We start from the raw sequence: 18,636 nt of genomic DNA, 5'->3' as shown, positions 1-18,636 counted from the left end.
AAAACCTATGTTTTAACATGCTGCTCCAACTTCAGAAAGATTTTTAAATTTCCAAAGAACTAATTTATTTGGTACTTCTGAAATCTGTGTATCTAGCCTGAATTTTTCCAGAGGGGAACCAGTCATGTTTTCAGTGAAAGGGAATCTTCAGATGTTATGGAAATCCATGTATGATATTCAATATATTAAAAGACTTATTTTTTAAGCATTTATTTCCTATTTGTTTACTAATACAATTTACAATTATACCTAATTTTAAGACAGAATTTCCCTCATTACTATTTCTGTAAAAATACATATAATTGCACTTATCCATTATACACAGTATCTGTAATATCTATATATAATTCTTTGTGGTACTGTTTTCAGTACCTATCTCTTTCACCTCCTAAACCCTGCGGGAACTACACAGTTGGCTTATTTTGTATTAATACAAAATTTGCACCTGTCATATTTGTCTATTTTGAATGTTCCAACCTCAGATTATTTTGAGATCAGCAATGAAAATGGTTTCAGCAGTTGAATAAAGGAGCACAGCCACTTCCGATTGCAATGTCATGAAAGAGGATTCATTTAAAATCCATTACTTGCGTTTTTTCAGTGTATGAGTTTTTTGGTGAATCATTGTATTGTTTACGTTGCCTCCTTTTACTGCTGACTATCTCTTGGTCTAACGTAGCTTCTTCTAACTCAGGGTTATCTATCAATTGTAATTCCAAGAATCAGTTCTTCAGATCATTTTATGTAAATATTTTGCTGCACTTCAAGATACATGCTTAGACCATTTATGTAAAATACAAGCCACAACTGTTTTATTGGAGTAGAGCTTTTCTTTCTAATGGTGTGGCTGAAAGGCCTTTGACAGTTGTAATTAGGCACTTCAACCCATTTATAAGAGAATATAAAACCACTCTTGCGATTTGCATTTTGTACGTTGAAGCTTTGAGACAATTCTGATTGTATGATAATCAGCTTTGGTTTTCACATGTATCTCTCTTTTCCACAGGTTGTTTGGGCTACAAGTAGCAGAATAGGTTGTGCAATTAATTTGTGTCATAACATGAACATCTGGGGACAGATTTGGCCAAAAGCGGTCTATCTTGTATGCAATTATTCTCCTAAGTAAGTAGACTGACACCCAAAAATATCTGGAGGGGGGCAAAATACTTAATAATAATCCAGGGCAAAATGTGAAAGGAAATCAGTCTGGGGTTTGAGGTTTTTTGCACAAAGTAGACCATTGTTCCCAAGGCATCCTTTGTCTACATAAATACTCCTGTGATTTTCTAGAGCCTCAGGTTTTTGGCCTGTGTGCTAGCATATGATGTCAGGGACTTTTGTTGTTCCGTGATACTTGTTTGAATGATAAATGTATCTCCCCATTGTGACTTTAAGGAATGTGTAACATGAAGCCCATGGTTAAGATCAAATTGTGTGTGATATTCCATGTAGGAGAGCAAAGGCTCTTCTGATGTAATTGGCAATTAAGTCTGTGCCAGTCTGAACCAAACTTGCAGCAGCTTACAGCAGTATTTCAGTTTTATCTTCATGAACAATCTTATGGTCTAGAGTGTTTCCTGGTTTTCATCATTTATTTGTCCACACATGTGCTGCTTAATTTTAAAATGTCCGTTTATTAAGGAATGTGTTGCTAATTCATATTTTTGTGTGTGTGTAAAGGGGTAACTGGTGGGGTCATGCTCCTTATAAACCTGGCCGCCCCTGTTCCGCATGTCCTCCTAGTTTTGGCGGAGGTTGCAGAGAGAATCTTTGTTACAGAGGTAGGTACTATTTCAACAGTGCAACTATAAGTGAGCAGAGAAATGTAACATTACTTTCTTTTGCTTTCTTTTATTATGCTTTTTCTTTTTCATTATGCTTTAACATAGTGGAATAGAGCTGATAGGGGCCTACTTTACTATGATGAATGAGATCATGTGCTATGATACATGAAGCCAAGCCTCAGAGGGAGCGGAGTGTACTGAACACCTGATGGTTTAAGTGCTGATTGAGGGCTTTTAGTACACAAAGATGTAGACTGTTGCTGTATGCCATTTGTATACCTTTCTGTAATTATAGTGGAAGTCTCTGCTGTTATTTATTTATAAGAAAACATATTATGTCAATGACATAGCCATGTGCATTGCTATAACAAAAATCAAGAATAAGAGTAGAACATGATAGTAATTGAGCAAAAAGTCAACTAGGATGATTATTAACTTGTTACAATTTTTGTAATCCTATTCATATTTCATAGCATTGAAGCACAGCATATTATGAAGCTGCTATTTCTCTTTGTTTTACTCTGCGTACAAGTTATTTATAGCAATTTTTGTTACTAACTTTTGAAAGTTATTCATTTAATCATAAAAGTTGGACCAGTGTGCCCAAATACGTTCCTTATGGTTCTTAAGAAATATGTATTCACTGATGACTATTCCAAAATTGTTTTCATTGTGTATGAGTCAACATGCCTCATTTTCAGGTATGTTTTTATGAAATCAGCTTCTTTAATTACAAGGTATCTATGAACTTGGTAAAACTACTCCAATTTATAATAGAAATATCACCTCTGCCTCATTTTTTTCTGGTGGCAGAAAGAAAATACTTAAACAGGAGTGTTAAGTGCATTTTCATACCTTCGTTATGCTGCCTGTTCTAGAAAAATGTCAGCATCAGAAACATACTTGAGATGTATTATTAATCTTGAGGTCTGCGTCCTATGAAGCAGTAAAAAGTTTTTCTTGTTTTCTTGCTTATATCATCTGCCATATTATGAGAACAAAGCCATGTTAACAAAACACAGTAAGGGATTTGCATTCCACAAACACTGATTTTTTTTCACATGAGAGATTATTATTTTCCTGTTTTCTGTAAACAGAGGATTCAGAAAGGCCTTATTCTCCCCATGAACCTGAAGAGGAAACCAATGAGATTGAACGGCAGCGATCCAAAGCCCAGGATGCAACGGTGCAAAGCCGGCCAAGAACTCATTCACCTTTAGGCTCCACAGGCAGTGATGACAGTGAGAAAAATGAAGTAATAAGCACACAGCAAATGTGTAAGGAATTTACCTGAATTGCAAGTGGTCAACAAATTTGAATAGTGTACTATCAAATTCATTTAAGTGAAATTGCTTTTTGCTTGTTTTAGCTCAGATTGTTTCATGTGAAGTAAGGCTGAGAGATCAGTGCAAAGGAACAACTTGCAATAGGTATGGTAAATTTTACAGTTGTCATTCTGAGATTATTCTAAAAGGCTATATTTGTATATGAGCTGGAATATTTTTCCTTTTTGTAATCCCAGGATTTAAGACCAAGCTGTATTTTATTTTCTTAGGTATGAATGCCCTGCTGGCTGTTTGGATAGCAAAGCCAAAGTTATTGGAAGTGTACATTATGAAATGGTAAACTTTTAAAAATTAGATTTTGTACCACTAGATTGTTTAATGAAATGCCTTTTCTGTTGGAATACCAGTTAAAGTCATATCAAGATGGACTTTGAAGAAATCAATACTCACCAGAAATAAAAGCCCACACCAAATGTTTAAGATAGCATCAGGCAATCTAAGTTTGCACCTGATACTCTGCATTTACTGTCTGAATGTACTTCATTCTACTTACACACGCACGGAAGTAGAATTTTTGTGTCCACATATTTAAATGTAAATATCTTAAGGTGTAACTGAAGGAGAAATACAGCAGTTAGTGTGTACTCTCATATAAACTGTTTCAGTAAGACAGGCCTACTTACATAAGCTTAAAGCTAGCTGAAAATAGGTAATTTACTCTGAAAAACACTATAGGAAATCATAGCTACTCTGAACAATGATACAGTAAATGAATATGTTTTATCTCTCAGTAAGGCAAAGTGTTTTTTTTTAATTTGAAATAATACCCACATAGACCACATCAAACTTAATAGACTGTCTACCAAATTTTTAATGGCAGATTGTTATTAAAACCTGATTTTTTCACAAATAAATGACAATATGAAAAGGTGGCCTTGTCTGACAAGCAACTGCTTTTCCTGCTCTGTTTTTCAGCAATCCAGTATTTGTAAAGCTGCCATACATTATGGCATCCTAGACAATGAAGGTGGTTGGGTTGATGTCACTAGGCAAGGAAGGAAAAATTACTTTATCAAGTCATATAGAAATGGCATTCAGTCAATTGGGTAAGTGTATTAAAAATTAAATTGTGTGGAATTTTTTTCACCTGTTTTTTAATTTCATACAAAATAGGAATATATTAAAGTAATAATATTTTATCCATGCTTTTTATCACAAGGACTATGACAATATTATAAAATGGCATGTGGATATTGTATCCATTCTGAAACTTTAGCCAATGTTTAATTGTGAACAGAAAAGTGATGCAAAAGAAGGTGAAATGATTTACAAAATCATTTTGGCATTAAGTTAGTATTTGTAGTTAAATAATCTCAATATTTGGAGTCTTCAGTTAATTCACTTGTAAGTGTATATGTTGTAGTACATCCCATCATTGAAGTAGATTGTTTTACATTGTTTTGGAGAAAGCTGGTTGTATATCTGGAGTAAATATTATTCCAGGGACACTGTAATCTGCAGCAGCTAACAAGGAAATAATGTTGCAAGTTTCTCTTTTTAAGTCTATTGGGTTTTCATGGCAAGGTTTTCACAGTGGGAAGGCTACAGGAGTGGGTTCTGTGAGAAGCTGCTAGAAGCTTCTCCCATGTTTGATAAAGCCAATGCCAGCTAGTTCCAAGACAGACCCACAGCTGGCCAAGGTGAAGCCTGTCATTGATGGTGGTAGTGCCTCTGGGATAACATGGTTAAGAAGGGAAAAAAACCTGCACAGTACCAAGAGCAATTGCAGCTGAAGAGAGGAGTGAGAATATGTGAGAGGAATAACTCTGCAGACACCAAGGTCAGCGAAAGAGGGGGAGGAGGTGGTCAGAGCGCTGGAGAAGAGGTTCCCCTGCAGCCTGTGGAGAAGACCACAGTGAGGTAGGCTGTCCCCTTGCAGTCCATGGAGGTTCATGGTGAAGCACATACCCACCCACAGCCTCATGGAGGACTTCATGCTGGAGTAGCTGTGGTTACCTGAAGGACGCTGTGACACCATGGGAAGCACACACTGGAGCAAGCTCCTGGCAGGTCCTGTGGACCCATGGAGAGAGGATCCCAGGCTGGAGACAGTTTGCTGAAAGGACTTGTGGCCCTGTCAGGGACCCACGCTGGAGCAGTCTGTTGCTGAAGATCTGCATCCTGTGGAAGGGACCCACGCTGGAAGTGTTCATGAAGAACTGCAGCCTGTGAAAAGGCATTATCAATATCAACCTGTTTCTTTGAATCATCTGATGATCTGACTGTGCTTTAAGTTATGCCACCTCCCCTCCCCCCCCCCCAAAAAAAAGATACAAATACCTGCTTTTTAAATGCTTTGGGAGAAAGAGAGTAGCAAATCTTGGCTCCATCAATACTAACACATTAGGAAACAGCTTTTTTACAAATGTAGTAGTTAAACTAGAAAATCCTCAGTCTAGAAGGAATTGATTTCCCATCACTGGAAAACTGTGTTTCTGTGCCATCTGAGACAAAACTTGGTGAGTGTTCAGTCTACAGAGTGTGTTCAGCACCTGTCCTCTGAGAATCGGAATTCAGAGTGAGGTATTAATGGCTGGTTTGGTTTGTTATGGTCATGTGCAATCACCTCATTGCTGAATATTAATGGCCATTTTTGGTTTGCTTTTGTGATTCAGGTGTTGTAAAAAAAAATTTTTAAAAGCTGCATATTAAAAAGCCCGTTAAGGGGCCAAATATGTGCCTTCCTATCTACAAATACAGTTCAGGAAGTTCCTGCTGCTGTGCTGTGTGTGCACACAAGATGACGTGATTCTTCATTAATGTCCTATAGTATTTAGGACATCAGCTTTCACAGTGAATTTGCAAAATTCAGGCATGAGCTTCATGTTGGTGTCTCTAGATGGAGCCTTGAATAAACTACATTGTCTATTCAACAAATAGATGAGACAGAGTGGATCTCACCTCTGATACATACAGCAAAACAGAATGACAGAAAAGGGAATCATAGGGCATTGTAAAACAGACTTACAAATATCCTTAGTTTTATAATCAGGATTCATAATACAAATGTTCTTTCAACTGTTGCATTTTTGTACAATAAGATACCATTTGTAACAATATCTCAAGAAGTTAATCAGCAACAGAGTACAGTGAACTGTTCCCTCACCAGTGTATGACAATGCTAGGGCACCAGAAGTATGAGCTAATGTAGTGAAAGCAAATTGGAATCCAATAAAAGAGCAAATGTGAAATTGGTGGGCCATGCAACTAAGTAAACCAATGCAAGCAAACAGTTTTTGAATACAAATGACAGTGCTGTGGAGCACTCAGGAGTAATTCGCTCCAAAGGTGAATAGCAATTTTCATTTTTCTTTTAATAATAAATAAACTTATTGGTGCCCAAACCCATCATCATCTTCTTAAAGGTGAAAAATACTAGAATTGGAGGTGTTTCCCCTCTGAACCAGTCAGGTCAGGATGGCCGAGCGGTCTAAGGCGCTGCGTTCAGGTCGCAGTCTCCCCTGGAGGCGTGGGTTCGAATCCCACTTCTGACAGTAATCCTTTTCATCTCGAATACCGATCAGTTTTTGGCCCCTCTCTACAAGAAAGACATGGAGGCCCTGGAGCTTGTCCAGGGAAGGGTAATCAGGCTGGTGAAGGGTCTGGAACACAAGTCTTAGGAGGAGTGACTGAGAGAACTGGCACTGTGTAGTCTGCAGAAGAGGAGGCTTAAGGAGACACTGCTCTCTACAGCTACCTGAAAGGAGGTTGTGGTGAGCTGGGGGTCAGCCTCTTCTGACAGATTACTAGGGATAAAACAAGAGGGAATCGCTGCAAATTGAGCCAGTGAGAGGTTCAGGCTACAAATAAGGAGAAATTTCTTCTCAGAAAGAGAAGGTCATTGGAATGAGTTGCCCAGGGAGGTGGCAGAGTCACCACCATCCCTCGGGGTGTTCAAGGGAAGTTTGGATGAGGTGCTTAGGGACACGGATTAGTTATTAATATAGCTGGTAGGGGGCCACTTGGACTAGATGATCTTGGAGGTCTTTTCCAACCTTAATGATTTTGTGATTCTGAAATAGGAGTAAAAGAGGAGTAAAATGGGAGATGGAGAGGAGTAAGCCACAAGTGTTATATTAACTGTAATGTACCAACAGAATGTATGTACCTGACAATATAAAAGCAGGAAACGGATGCATCTGGGTTCCATACGGTTATTGTGAAAAGCAAACTGATACCTGTTGTACAGGGGTTTATAGTGATACTGATGGTAATTGAACATAGATGCAAATCCAAAAGCAAAATTTAATGGTGGAGAATAAGGGGGTTTTTTTCAAAAAGTCTGTCAGGAGCAACTGGTTTCAGTCCTGGATCTGTTTTTAGTAATGAAACTTTTGGGGGGAGTGAATGATCTCTTCTGATAGCTGGATCCTTCTGAGGAATTGTCAACCACAGATTTTGGCTGCTATATTTTAAAAGACAGATAGATTGCATAATGTGTTCCTAGCACATTTATTCTCATAGCAAATTAAACTGCTGAAAGAGTTTAAAATGCATTTCTGGTGTTCAAACAGTTTTACCATGGGTAAAAAGCAAATGTGTCATTGCAATAAATAGATTCACAATTTGGGAGAGAGGGTGCAGTGATTAAAAACAGACTGGGGACAATGTCTTGAGTATATTTCTGGATTCTTAGGTTGTGTAAGAAAAATTCTCCTAGGTAAAAATAAATCATAGAGAGATGTTATTTACTGACTATTTTTACTATTTCATTTTCAGAAAATACCAATCTGCTAATTCCTTCACCGTCTCTAAAGTAACAGGTTAGCATTTATTTCATATAAACTCAGTACTAAATTGAATTGTTTTGTTGTGTTGTTTGTTTTTTTTCTAAAGCTCACATTTATTGGCTTTTACTTTATTCAGTACAAGCTATCACCTGTGAAACAACAGTGGAACAATTGTGCCCATTTCAAAAACCAGCCTCACACTGTCCAAGGTAAAATTATTTCAGTTTTATTAATTCAAAGTGCTAACAGTTTTTCTGTCACTTACTAATTATCTATACTAATAGTCACTTACTATTATCTATACAAATTATCTGTCTGTCATTGATAAAGTTGACAACAACAGCTGTAAAAGTGAAACCATAAATGTTTTAGTAGTATTTTAGTCTGGTCAAATCAGAAGTCCAGGTAGGTAAAGGTGATCAACAGGACTTTTTCATTACAAGAATCTCATTTTCTTTTGCTCACAAAGATCTTTTTTGATTCCTTGGAAAATTTTAAGGAAATCTTAATAAAATCATCATGAAAAGATGACATGTTTTTTTCATTGTCCTGTGCACCCTGGGAAAAATATACTTTTGCCTGTAAAGCAAATAGATACAATAAAAGGATGTGATACAGATACTTACAGGAGAAGTTATCAACTTGTTTGGGAGTTTTGGAGGATAGAGTGAGCAAATGTATTTCAAAAAATCCTGAAGTATATGTTATTAAGGTAAGGTGTGGTCTGTACAGCTTTTAATAACATAACAACTTTTAATATACGTGCTATTTCTTTCAAGCCTATGTTTTAACTCTTCGAAAGGAGCCGGTGCCACAATATTTTGAGGAAGGAAATAGGTAACAGTTCTTAAAACCATAGATGAGTCAAAGGTAAATACACAGTAGCATGATTTACCGCAAGCTAAGCTGGAGATATCCACAGGATTACTTTCATAGCAATCCTACAGCCAATACAGGAAGCAAGTACAAAGCCAGAACTGCTAGGAAAACATCCCTTCATGTAGCACTTGGGTCCGTGGACTTGTTTGGTGTTTGGCTGTGAATCCTGGATTTCTAGCTGTAAGACGTGGAGCATTAAGCGGGGGAGTGGAAAGCAGGAACGGATGGGTACAATCTCTTACTTCTATCTTTTTCTGTTTTTCTTCATTATTAAAAACTAAAACTAGATTCATTAAGAGAAAAATACCGTCTGTCATTAAGAAAATTTAAATTTAAAAATAAGGCTAAAAGAGACTGATCCATTTTGATGCATCAACTTGAGGAACTTCACGGCATCAGCAATTCATTCAAGATTCTGTGCATGCTCTTAATTCTGAAAACATAGTCCCGGGAGTTGTAAGCAGTAATCAGCTATGGCATTGATCACACTACCTCCTTTTCCCCTCTCATGCCCTAATCATAACTCAGCAGGTTTTCAAAAGGCCTCTGTGACATCTTGCTTCCATCAGACAAAAATCTCATTCCTTTTTTATTGCCCATCTGGTAAGACTGTAACATGCCCAAGTGGTATGACATGCTGAATTTTGATTAGAACATGGGTAGCATCCTAGAGAAGAATGCTTGCCCAGGGTGTCCCATGTAGGGTGGCTCCAAAGCCATTGGGGCATGACCCATTTCATAAATGAAACAGTTCGATGTAGATCTGGAGCTGACTGGAGCTTCTTCCTTGTAGTGTGTTAGTAAGCAAGATGCTTGATGGCTTCTGTACTACCGTTAGCTTCCCATATGGTTTTCCTGTGCATTTTGGAGCTATAGCAAGCAAGAATGACAGAGAGGGTTTTTCTCAAAGGCTAAGAAAATGCCATTGCATAAAGACAGTCTGTTTCAGTGGCTTTCTGATCTGTAATCAGCTAGGAATCTCATTACATTCCTAAGTTTTTAATTTTATCCATAGATGCCAAATGCTCACCCTCGTTATAAGTTGCTAAATTGGTTTGCATCACCAGGTCATCAGCATCATAGCAGGTCCTTGTTCGGATCTGCCTCTTATGAGAAAGTATTCAACAGAATAGCTTGTATAGGTTGCTGTGGAAACAGATCACAGAGTGGTAGGGGTTGGAAGGGAGCTTTGGAGATCATCTAGTCCAACCCCCTGTTAAAGCAGGATACCTAGAACAGGTTGCACAGGACTGTGTTGAGGTGGGTTTTGAATATCTCCAAAGAAGGAGACTCCAGAACCCTTCTGGGCAGCCTGTTCCAGTGCTCTGTCACCTTCACAGTAAAGATTTTCCTCATGTTCAGACAGAACTTCCTGTGTTCCAGTTTGTGCCCATTGCCCCTGGTCCTGTCACTGGGCACCACTGAAAAGAGTCATCTAGACTAGCCCCTTCATCTAGAAATTCACCCTTGAGGTATTTATACAGGTATTTAATCAGATACCCCTCAGTGTTCTCTTCTATGGGCTAAACAGATACAGTTTCTCAGCCTTTCCTCATACAAGAGATTCTGCAGCCTCATTCTAGCAGCCCTCCTCTGGATTCTTTCCTTGCATTTCTTGAACTAGGAAGCCCAGAACTGGGCATAGTAAATGTAAGAGTGAACAGTCTCTGTTCTCACTGCCCTCACATATGTTGAAGAATACTGTCTGCTTATACAAGGGAAAATGACCAGGCCCATTGAAATAAGTTTTCAAGCACTTTATTTTGAACCATCACTTGCATCAGCAATGTTTTCACCCATATTGTCAAAGCCTCAAAAACTGCCAGCCTTTTAGTATCAGTATGCCTGCATCATCAAATTGATTTATACTCAATAATGCTGAATATGATATAGCAGTGCTCTGATATCAATCTTCCTGTGTTTGGTTTATTTTTGGTATTTCAGGGTGTATTGTCCTCGCAACTGTATGCAGGCAAATCCACACTATGCTCGTGTAATTGGAACACGAATTTATTCTGATGTAAGTATAGTGATTTATATTGCATTATATAAGGAAATGTAAAATCCTATGAAAAGTTATAATGTGAAGATAATAAAATACAATATAGATGTCCAGTTTTCCTCCCTATGCTGATGTATTACACAGTCTTTTCAAAAGTTCTGTTTCACAGGCTCCAATTTAAGTTAGTAGTACTCATCTGCTGAAGGTATGAAAAGTTATTTGTAAATGGAATGTAGGCTTCAGTAGTCTCTGGACCCATATTTTCAGGTTTTTATTAAAATTCTCACTGACTTTTCACTATTGTCAGTGTATACTTATTTCAGTCTTTGCTCTTTAGACCCTGATGCAGCCACAACTTCTGACAGATCAAACTAATAAAAAAAAAAAAAAAAACAGAAAATAAATTTCCACAGTCTCATTATTTTGAATATTTCAGATCTGTGTGGACAGTTAAATATTTGCAGCAGGATTTTCATATATTTATATAAAGTATCTCCCATTGTTATGTTAACAGACTAATATTGTGGAAGTTTTTGTCATTCTGTTTCCAAGTCAACATTTTTTCTGTCTTTTATACATCATGTTGAGTTCTAAAGTATGTAGAAAGAATGAAAAGAGAGTTCTTTTTTATGCCATCTCCTTTCATCTCTCTGTGGAAAAGACAGAATGTGGTGGCGGAGAGAGCAGTTCACATTTTCACCAGTAAACTGAATGTTTTAACTGCCTTTTATCTGTCATAAGGAATAATATGGCAACCAGCTGGGTCAGATGATTTTTCACTACTTTCTAGCTCTTTGAAATATGTGAAAATATTTATTAAGCATTATTTTGAAACTAGCTAATGTCTATTAGATTACCTGAGCAACTTGTCCTGAAAAAACACTCTTTTCCATAGATAGTGTTACGTGTGTGAGAAAATACTTCTAGTTCAGGAATTAAATTGACTTACGTACATGACTCCTTGATGTTTATAAGAGGGGCAGTGAAAGTAGATTCAATGAAAGTCCATTTTATGGAAGACAGTTTTCTTTCAGTTCTGTAGTTGTAATCAAAGGCTATGGCCAAATTAGAAAATATTTTTTTGTAGGATAAAGAAGATACATTTCTGTTCAACTTACAAAGGAGAAAATCTCAGAATATGTATTTACTTCAGTTGGAGAAGTCCCAGATGAATTTAATTAGAATTATAGAGTTATGCTTTAAATTATTTTAGGTGTACTATCTCATTATTCATCTCCATTGTATAGAAATGTGTGCAGCCATACTGCTTTTAGGAAAAAAATGGACATAAACACAGGTAAGAAGCCAGGGATGGAAGTCTACTTAACTTCAGATGCTGTCAGGGTAGATACCTACACTGATGATGCTATTGTAGGTTATGTTTATGTAGGTTGTATTACATTTGACCTTTTCAGAGCATCTACCTCAATATAAGTTGAACGGCCTAATAGAGATGTCTATTCTCTAGATTTCTAGGGGCCTAGGGCATCTAGCTCAGATGTAGACAGCATGCTACCTGTATGTGTACAGATGTTCCCATCAATGCTATCAGCGTTACGTAGTTTTCTACAGTTTCTTTGTACCTAACATTTAAATTATTTTAAAATGAAGATGCATTTAGTCAGCATTTTAACTAAATAATTTGATTTGGTATTTTGTGCGTTGTAATATATTACCAAAGCAGTTTCAGGTGAAGTATTTATAGAAAATAATCCATTTAATAAGTGTCCTCTTTTGCAGTTTTTCATATATTCAGACAGACTTGTTCATATAGAGAATTTATTTGCCCATTTGTCATAGTAAATTACTTTAAATTGCACCCAATGATCTACTTGGCTGATTCCACAAAATACGTCATGTTTTTGTGACGTTCCTGCAAATCCTTTTGTTTCAAAAGTTCATATATATCTATGTATGCATATATGCACGTGGCTATTTATTTGCTGCACTACTGCTGCACAGGCGACTTGAATTCAGTAAATGAAGAAGATTTTGCAGAGATATTAAATTAAAAAAAAAGGAGGATAATATTAATAGATGTCAATAATGTAAAAAGATACCTTTACAAAAGTATTTTTCTAGTATTCATGAGAATCTAGTTCAACCTTTCCTTTTCTGGCTATGGTCTGATCAGACATGCACACTTAAACTCATTTCATATTTCATGGTTACTGTTTTTCCTCCCTGTTCCTGAGAAGGGTTGTTCTCTGGTTTATCACTAGTGCCCCACACAAGTTTTACCCTTTTTTTCCTCTCCTTCTTTTTTAACTTGTGACATTGCAATCACTGTCCCTAACTCAACTGAAACAAATATCCCTATTATTTCATCCTCCATTCTTCCAATCTGCTAGCAATTGTCTTTTTGTCTGTGGCAGATAAATCACAGTCATGGTTCGCATAGCCAGCATTTATAATCTAATGTGTGTGAGAATTTTTCATGTAATACCAGTCCCCCTGTGCTCTATACCTTCTGTTTTGTAGTTGATCTCCTTTTGTTTCACTTGTCTTGTGGTAATTGCAAACTCTTAAAAAAAAGTATCTCTTATTCAGAGTTTATGTTACAATTAATTTCTTTTCTTAATAGAGCTAATAACAGCATGAAAAAGAACTGTAGTGTATGTTGTTCTCAGCAGACACAGGTACAAATTATTCATTCTTCATATGGCTCAAACACATGCCAAATTTGTGCTTTGCACTCCTGACACCCAACTGCTAAGAGTTTCCACATTGCAATGCTTTGTCTTGTTGGGAGACCAGAAGAAAAAAAAAAAAAAGCTTCCTTCCATCTTGTACTGAAGAGTTGGTTCCATCTTTCAACCTTGCTTAATCCATTTGGTCTGAAACCTCTTGAATCTTTTTATCTGGAATTTCAGAATCATGTCATGTTGACAAACATTAGAATAATACCTGTATTTTAAAGCACATTTCAATGTGTCCTTATTTGTGAAATGAAGTAAAAAAAAAAATCCCAAGAACTGAATCATGTAACACATGTGACTGAACTCTGTAGGAGATGGATTTCCAGCACCTGCCTGTGCTAGGATTGTCCTTTGTTGTACCAAAAGAATCCGAGAATCACAGAATTGTAGAGGTTGGAAGAGACCTCAAGAGATCATCGGGTCCAACCGCCCTGCCAAAGCAGGTTCCCTAGGACATATCACACAGATAGGCATCCAGAGATGGAGACTTCACAACCCCCCTGGGCAGAACAAACCTTATCATAGGGAGAATGAGAGGCTACAGTAGTTCACACAGATTTTTTTTTGTAAAATTTTATCTTAATTGACACACCTTAGACATGTATATGGTAGAAATTCTTTGCATTCCAGTTGGCTTATAAGAGTTACTAAAGAGGGTAAGGTTTAAGTTTATGTCGTTGTTTTCACAATTGGCAATTTTTTCCTAAGGACTGTCTCATCCCAGTAGTGACTCTACGTTATGAGTGTTGACTGAGCAATTCTGTAAAAAAAAATTAGCCTCCTTCTGTAGGCTAGAGATCAAAAAATGCCTCTTATCTTAAGAATTTTATGGATTTGCGTAATTTAATACCGTCTGAGGACTTTGTCCCTATTAATTTTTGTTTCAGTAACCATATATGGAAGTATCCCCCTATTACTTGTGCAAAAGTATTAATAATTCTCTGTTGTGGTAAAATCTAAACATTATGATGAACTACTGAATAGTTCTATATTCCTGTAAAGATCAGGGAGAGATGCTTATGGTTGGCTGGAGAGCTGTCAGGAAGAGAAGGACCTGGGGGTGTTGGTTGACAGCAGGCTGAATATGAGCAAGCAGTGTGCCTGGCCAGCCAAGAAGGCCAATGGCATCTTGGCTTGTATCAAAAACAGGAGGTAATTGTGCCCCTGTACTCAGCATTGGTGAGGCCACACCTTGAGTACTGTGTGCAGTTCCGGGCTCCCCATCATAAAAAGGACATTGAGGTTCTTGAGCAAGTGCAGAGAAGGGCAACCAGGCTGGTGAAGGGGCTGGAGGGCAAATCATATGAGGAATGGCTGAGGGAGCTGGGGATGTTTAGCCTGGAGAAGAGTAGGCTGAGGGGAGACCTTATCACCACCTACAACTACCTGAAGGGAGGTTGTAGAGCGGTGGGCGATGGTCTCTTCAGCCACGTGACAGGATATAGAACAAGGGGAAATGGCATGAAGCTGTGCCAGGGCAGGTTAAGATTGGATATTAGAAAAAAAATTTTTACTGAAAGTGTTGTCAGGGCCTGGAACAGGCTGCCCAGGGATGTGGTTGAGTCACCATCCCTGGATGTGTTCAAAGAAAGGGTAGATGAGGTACTTAGGGATATGGTTTAGCATAGGATGGGAATGGTTGGACTCAATGATCTTCAAAGGTCTCTTCCAACCTTGTAATTTTGTGTGATTCTGTGATTCTATTTGGGGGGGGGGACAGGGGGGCTGAGCTGTTTTCTTTCTTACAGATGACTGTAGGGCTTGAAGTAATTATTTTATTTAGACTTACAGAAAATATTTTTTTAAGACACCTATGTCTACACATACCCATGTGTTGTCAGGGCATATTGATTTGGAGGGATCAAGCTCCTGTAATAATTCATATACCAACTCTTCACTGATAGTGGGTTTGTGTTTGCATCACTGGATTTTTGTTCACAAGGCAAAGGGCCCAACAGCGCTGCATAACTTTACCTGTGGGAAGTCTATGGAATTAGACCTTGATTTAAATTTCTTTTCTTTACCTCCTGACTCTTTCCTTACTCAGTGGTGAGTTTGAGTAGCTAAAACCATTAGCCTGGCAATAATCAACTCATAACTAAGCAGTGATTTTAGATGCACACATCATACTTTTAATCTAAACAGCTTAGTATCTGTCCATGACTGGATAGGAAATTGTAATGTTCCTTTTGAGTATGTATCATTTCACTGCTGTTTAAGGCATTGCACCTAGATGTTAATTACTGCAGTCTATCCCTTGCCTTTGCGGTAGGACATCTTCCTAGAAACATGACTGCAGGGTGCCTTTGCTTTTCTACGGTTCCCCTGATTGTTTCTGACTGGAGAGTAAACTGAAACTCCTGATCTGCAATAACTGACTATGGTTTGGGTTTTACTTCCTCTCTGCTGTTGAAGTGACAGGTGGTAGAATTCAAACATGTTCCTAATCTTTGAACCAAAATTGCCTAAAATAAATTATTTTGGAGTCATGTTGCAGATCTCTGAAGAGACAGTGTCTGTATTCCTCTTAACTGGCCTAATTCCTATGAAACTGATTTAAATACTGATTAATAAAATCAGTCACGCAGTAAGTATTATTATGTTTCCTAGAACATGGTTTTAATGTCTTTATTAGTAAACTTCTAAACAATTTTGAAATGAAAGGATGAATGAAACCCAATCTTCTCCTCTTTCTTTCTTAGATATCTAGTATTTGCCGGGCAGCAGTACATGCTGGTGTGGTCCCCAACCAGGGCGGTTATGTTGACGTAATGCCAGTAGACAAGAGAAAGGTGTACGTCGCTTCCTTTCAAAATGGGATATATTCAGAAAGGTACAGAGACCAGTTTCAAAGATTACACTTTACCCTTCACCTTGATAAGATTTACAGAGTCTTGTATTGTGTCTGTTTGTACCTGTGGCAGCTCTAGAAACCAAACAGGCCAACATGGTTGATTTACAGAGCTTGTGTAACAGCTGTGGTGACTTTGGAGAAGCTGTGGTACCAGAGGTGCCTGCCTCCTCTAAGCTCATAAATCATTGCTCTAAAAAGCTGCTTATGAAATTAAATAACTCTCTTGTTTACTTTACTGTTTCTGTTGCAACTAACACATTGTTTGTTAAGAAAAATTGTCTTTGCTTTCACTGAGATTTTTTTTTTAAATTAACATTACTGATTTATTCTTCCAAGTTAGAAGATCTGCAATAGACAGGTACTAGTAGCTGATACAGGTTCATTGGTTCATGATAAAATGTTCATTACTGATTTACATGGTATTGAACCAGTGAGTCTGGATCATAAATAATATTCACAAACATAAAAAAATTTCAATCATTAAAACATTTTTAATAGGTTGCATGTTTATAACTGTTTTTCTGAAATACATAGAGATTCTGTGAAAGTTCATTTAGTTGCATTCAGTGTATTTGTGTGTTCTGTAATGATAACCCATGCCTGCATGTTGCAGATAAAAATTAATCCTTGAAAGAGGTCCCCAGGTTCTGAAGGAAGAAAGAGAAAATACTTTTTCAAAAGCTCTTGAACCAATTTAGTTCTATAAAGCTAGGTATGATTGTTACCACTAACACTGTAGGCTTTCCAAGAAATTTATGGGGCATAAAAACCTTCCAATTCTGTTGAGAACTCAGGAGGAAAAGATAGAATATTTTTTAATTGGGAATAGGGAGATGTCTTGCCTTTTTCCCTCCAATGTTACAACTGACGTGGGAACTTGTAAAATACAGGCATCCTTTGATTACTGGATGACTTAATTTAAATATTCTTTTGCCTTTTCCCCATGACCAACCAGTTTCCTCAGAAAGAATGCTTCCTAACTGACACTTTTGTTCTCCATATAAATCTCATTGAGTAAAGATGTAGCCCGGAAGAGTGTTGCAGATGTATTCCTTATTCGTACTTTACCATCTTGGTAAAGTTTGGAAGGTCAGTGGTTTGGAAAACAGTCACATGCAAGTTTTCTGTGAGGCAGATGATGGACTGTAACACCATTGCAGGCAACCTGTCTCATCGTGCCTTTCCTTACTTTCACCTCCATTTCCCTTCCCAGATTCACCTCAGACAGGGTTTGCAAAAGAGAAAACAATGGAACCATTAAATAGGCATGCTAGTTCGTTTTTATTCTAAGAAAATTTCATTACAGTTGGGTTTTTTAAATTCTTTGCAAGCTATATATTTTTCCATTCAGAAGGTATTTCCTTTGTTTTTGTAAAATACTCTCTTGAGAAATCTGTTCTTCAGCATATAAGCAAATAAAACCAAGTTATCTCCTAAGTCTGCAAGTTCTCTCCTAATACATTTATTAGAAAATTGAGCATAAGATGCATGCTTTTCCCTCAAAACTATTTTTAGTACTTTACTTCAGTAGAGCTTAATTCTTTAAACTAGAACACTTCATCACAAAGGATTACTTGGATTTTTTTATGTTATGATTGGTTCCTCATAAGCTGCTTGGGAGAAAAAGTAATCTTGAAATTTATGTAATTTTGTTTGTAACTTTTTTTAAAAAACCTCTTAGCTACAGTTATGAGTAGTCACAAGAAGAGTTGCAGGATCCTAGAATTCTATTAAACAATTCAATTTGTCATTGCAGTGTTGCAGTTTTAAAAATAACATCAGGAATGTTTTTATGTTTCAGTTTACAGAATCCTCCAGGAAGCAAAGCATTCAGAGTATTTGCTGTTGTTTGAGTCTAGCAAGAAAAATGTAAAACAGGCAAGTGAAACCAGAGCACTTGGAAGAGAGCAATAAAGGCCATTTCTGACAATTCCTAAAATTTGTATAAAGCTGTAACATTATTGTACAGAAGATGTATACTGCTTTCCACCAAAAAGTTTAAATTGCCTATATATCTTAATGACAAAAATCTGTAAAAGTAAACATGGGAGAAAAATTAATTTGGAAATCTATGTTATATTATAATATTTTGAATCCTGTGTTAAATATTGCTATATTTTCTTAGCAGTTACTCCTATACAGTTAACTCAAAGCTTATAAATGTTCTTTGTTTTCTTCATCTGAATGTTATTGTATGGTGCTTTATGTATGCCACTAACAGTAATCTTAAAACTATATTGTAGGGAAGCCTGAGGTTTTATTTCCAATGTACATAAAAGAAGCCATTCCAATAATTCAATATAATAAATCATGCCTTAAAGTAAAAAAAAATATATATATAC

At 37.0% G+C, this 18,636-nt stretch overlaps 1 protein-coding gene across 1 annotated transcript in view; it reads left to right on the top strand.

The window, feature by feature from the left end:
• CRISPLD1 (cysteine rich secretory protein LCCL domain containing 1) overlaps positions 1-18,147 on the top strand; it is a gene marked incomplete at both ends in the record, with an annotated part of 39,493 nt that extends 21,346 nt beyond the window's left edge. Inside the window, 11 exons of the mRNA XM_084280101.1 lie at positions 1,007-1,122; positions 1,681-1,781; positions 2,882-3,061; positions 3,154-3,214; positions 3,340-3,406; positions 4,046-4,176; positions 7,850-7,893; positions 7,997-8,069; positions 10,684-10,759; positions 16,143-16,273; positions 18,096-18,147. Of these exons, the coding sequence (XP_084136227.1) occupies positions 1,007-1,122; positions 1,681-1,781; positions 2,882-3,061; positions 3,154-3,214; positions 3,340-3,406; positions 4,046-4,176; positions 7,850-7,893; positions 7,997-8,069; positions 10,684-10,759; positions 16,143-16,273; positions 18,096-18,147 (1,032 nt within the window). The remainder of the gene's footprint in view (positions 1-1,006; positions 1,123-1,680; positions 1,782-2,881; positions 3,062-3,153; positions 3,215-3,339; positions 3,407-4,045; positions 4,177-7,849; positions 7,894-7,996; positions 8,070-10,683; positions 10,760-16,142; positions 16,274-18,095) is intronic.
• Positions 18,148-18,636: the final 489 nt, after the last annotated feature.

The sequence above is a fragment of the Gallinula chloropus genome (assembly GCF_964237585.1).
Source record: "Gallinula chloropus genome assembly, chromosome: 2".
Classification (NCBI taxonomy): Eukaryota; Metazoa; Chordata; class Aves; order Gruiformes; family Rallidae; genus Gallinula; species Gallinula chloropus.
Note: the sequence above shows the minus strand (reverse complement) of the source record. Positions and strands in the feature narration are given on the sequence as shown.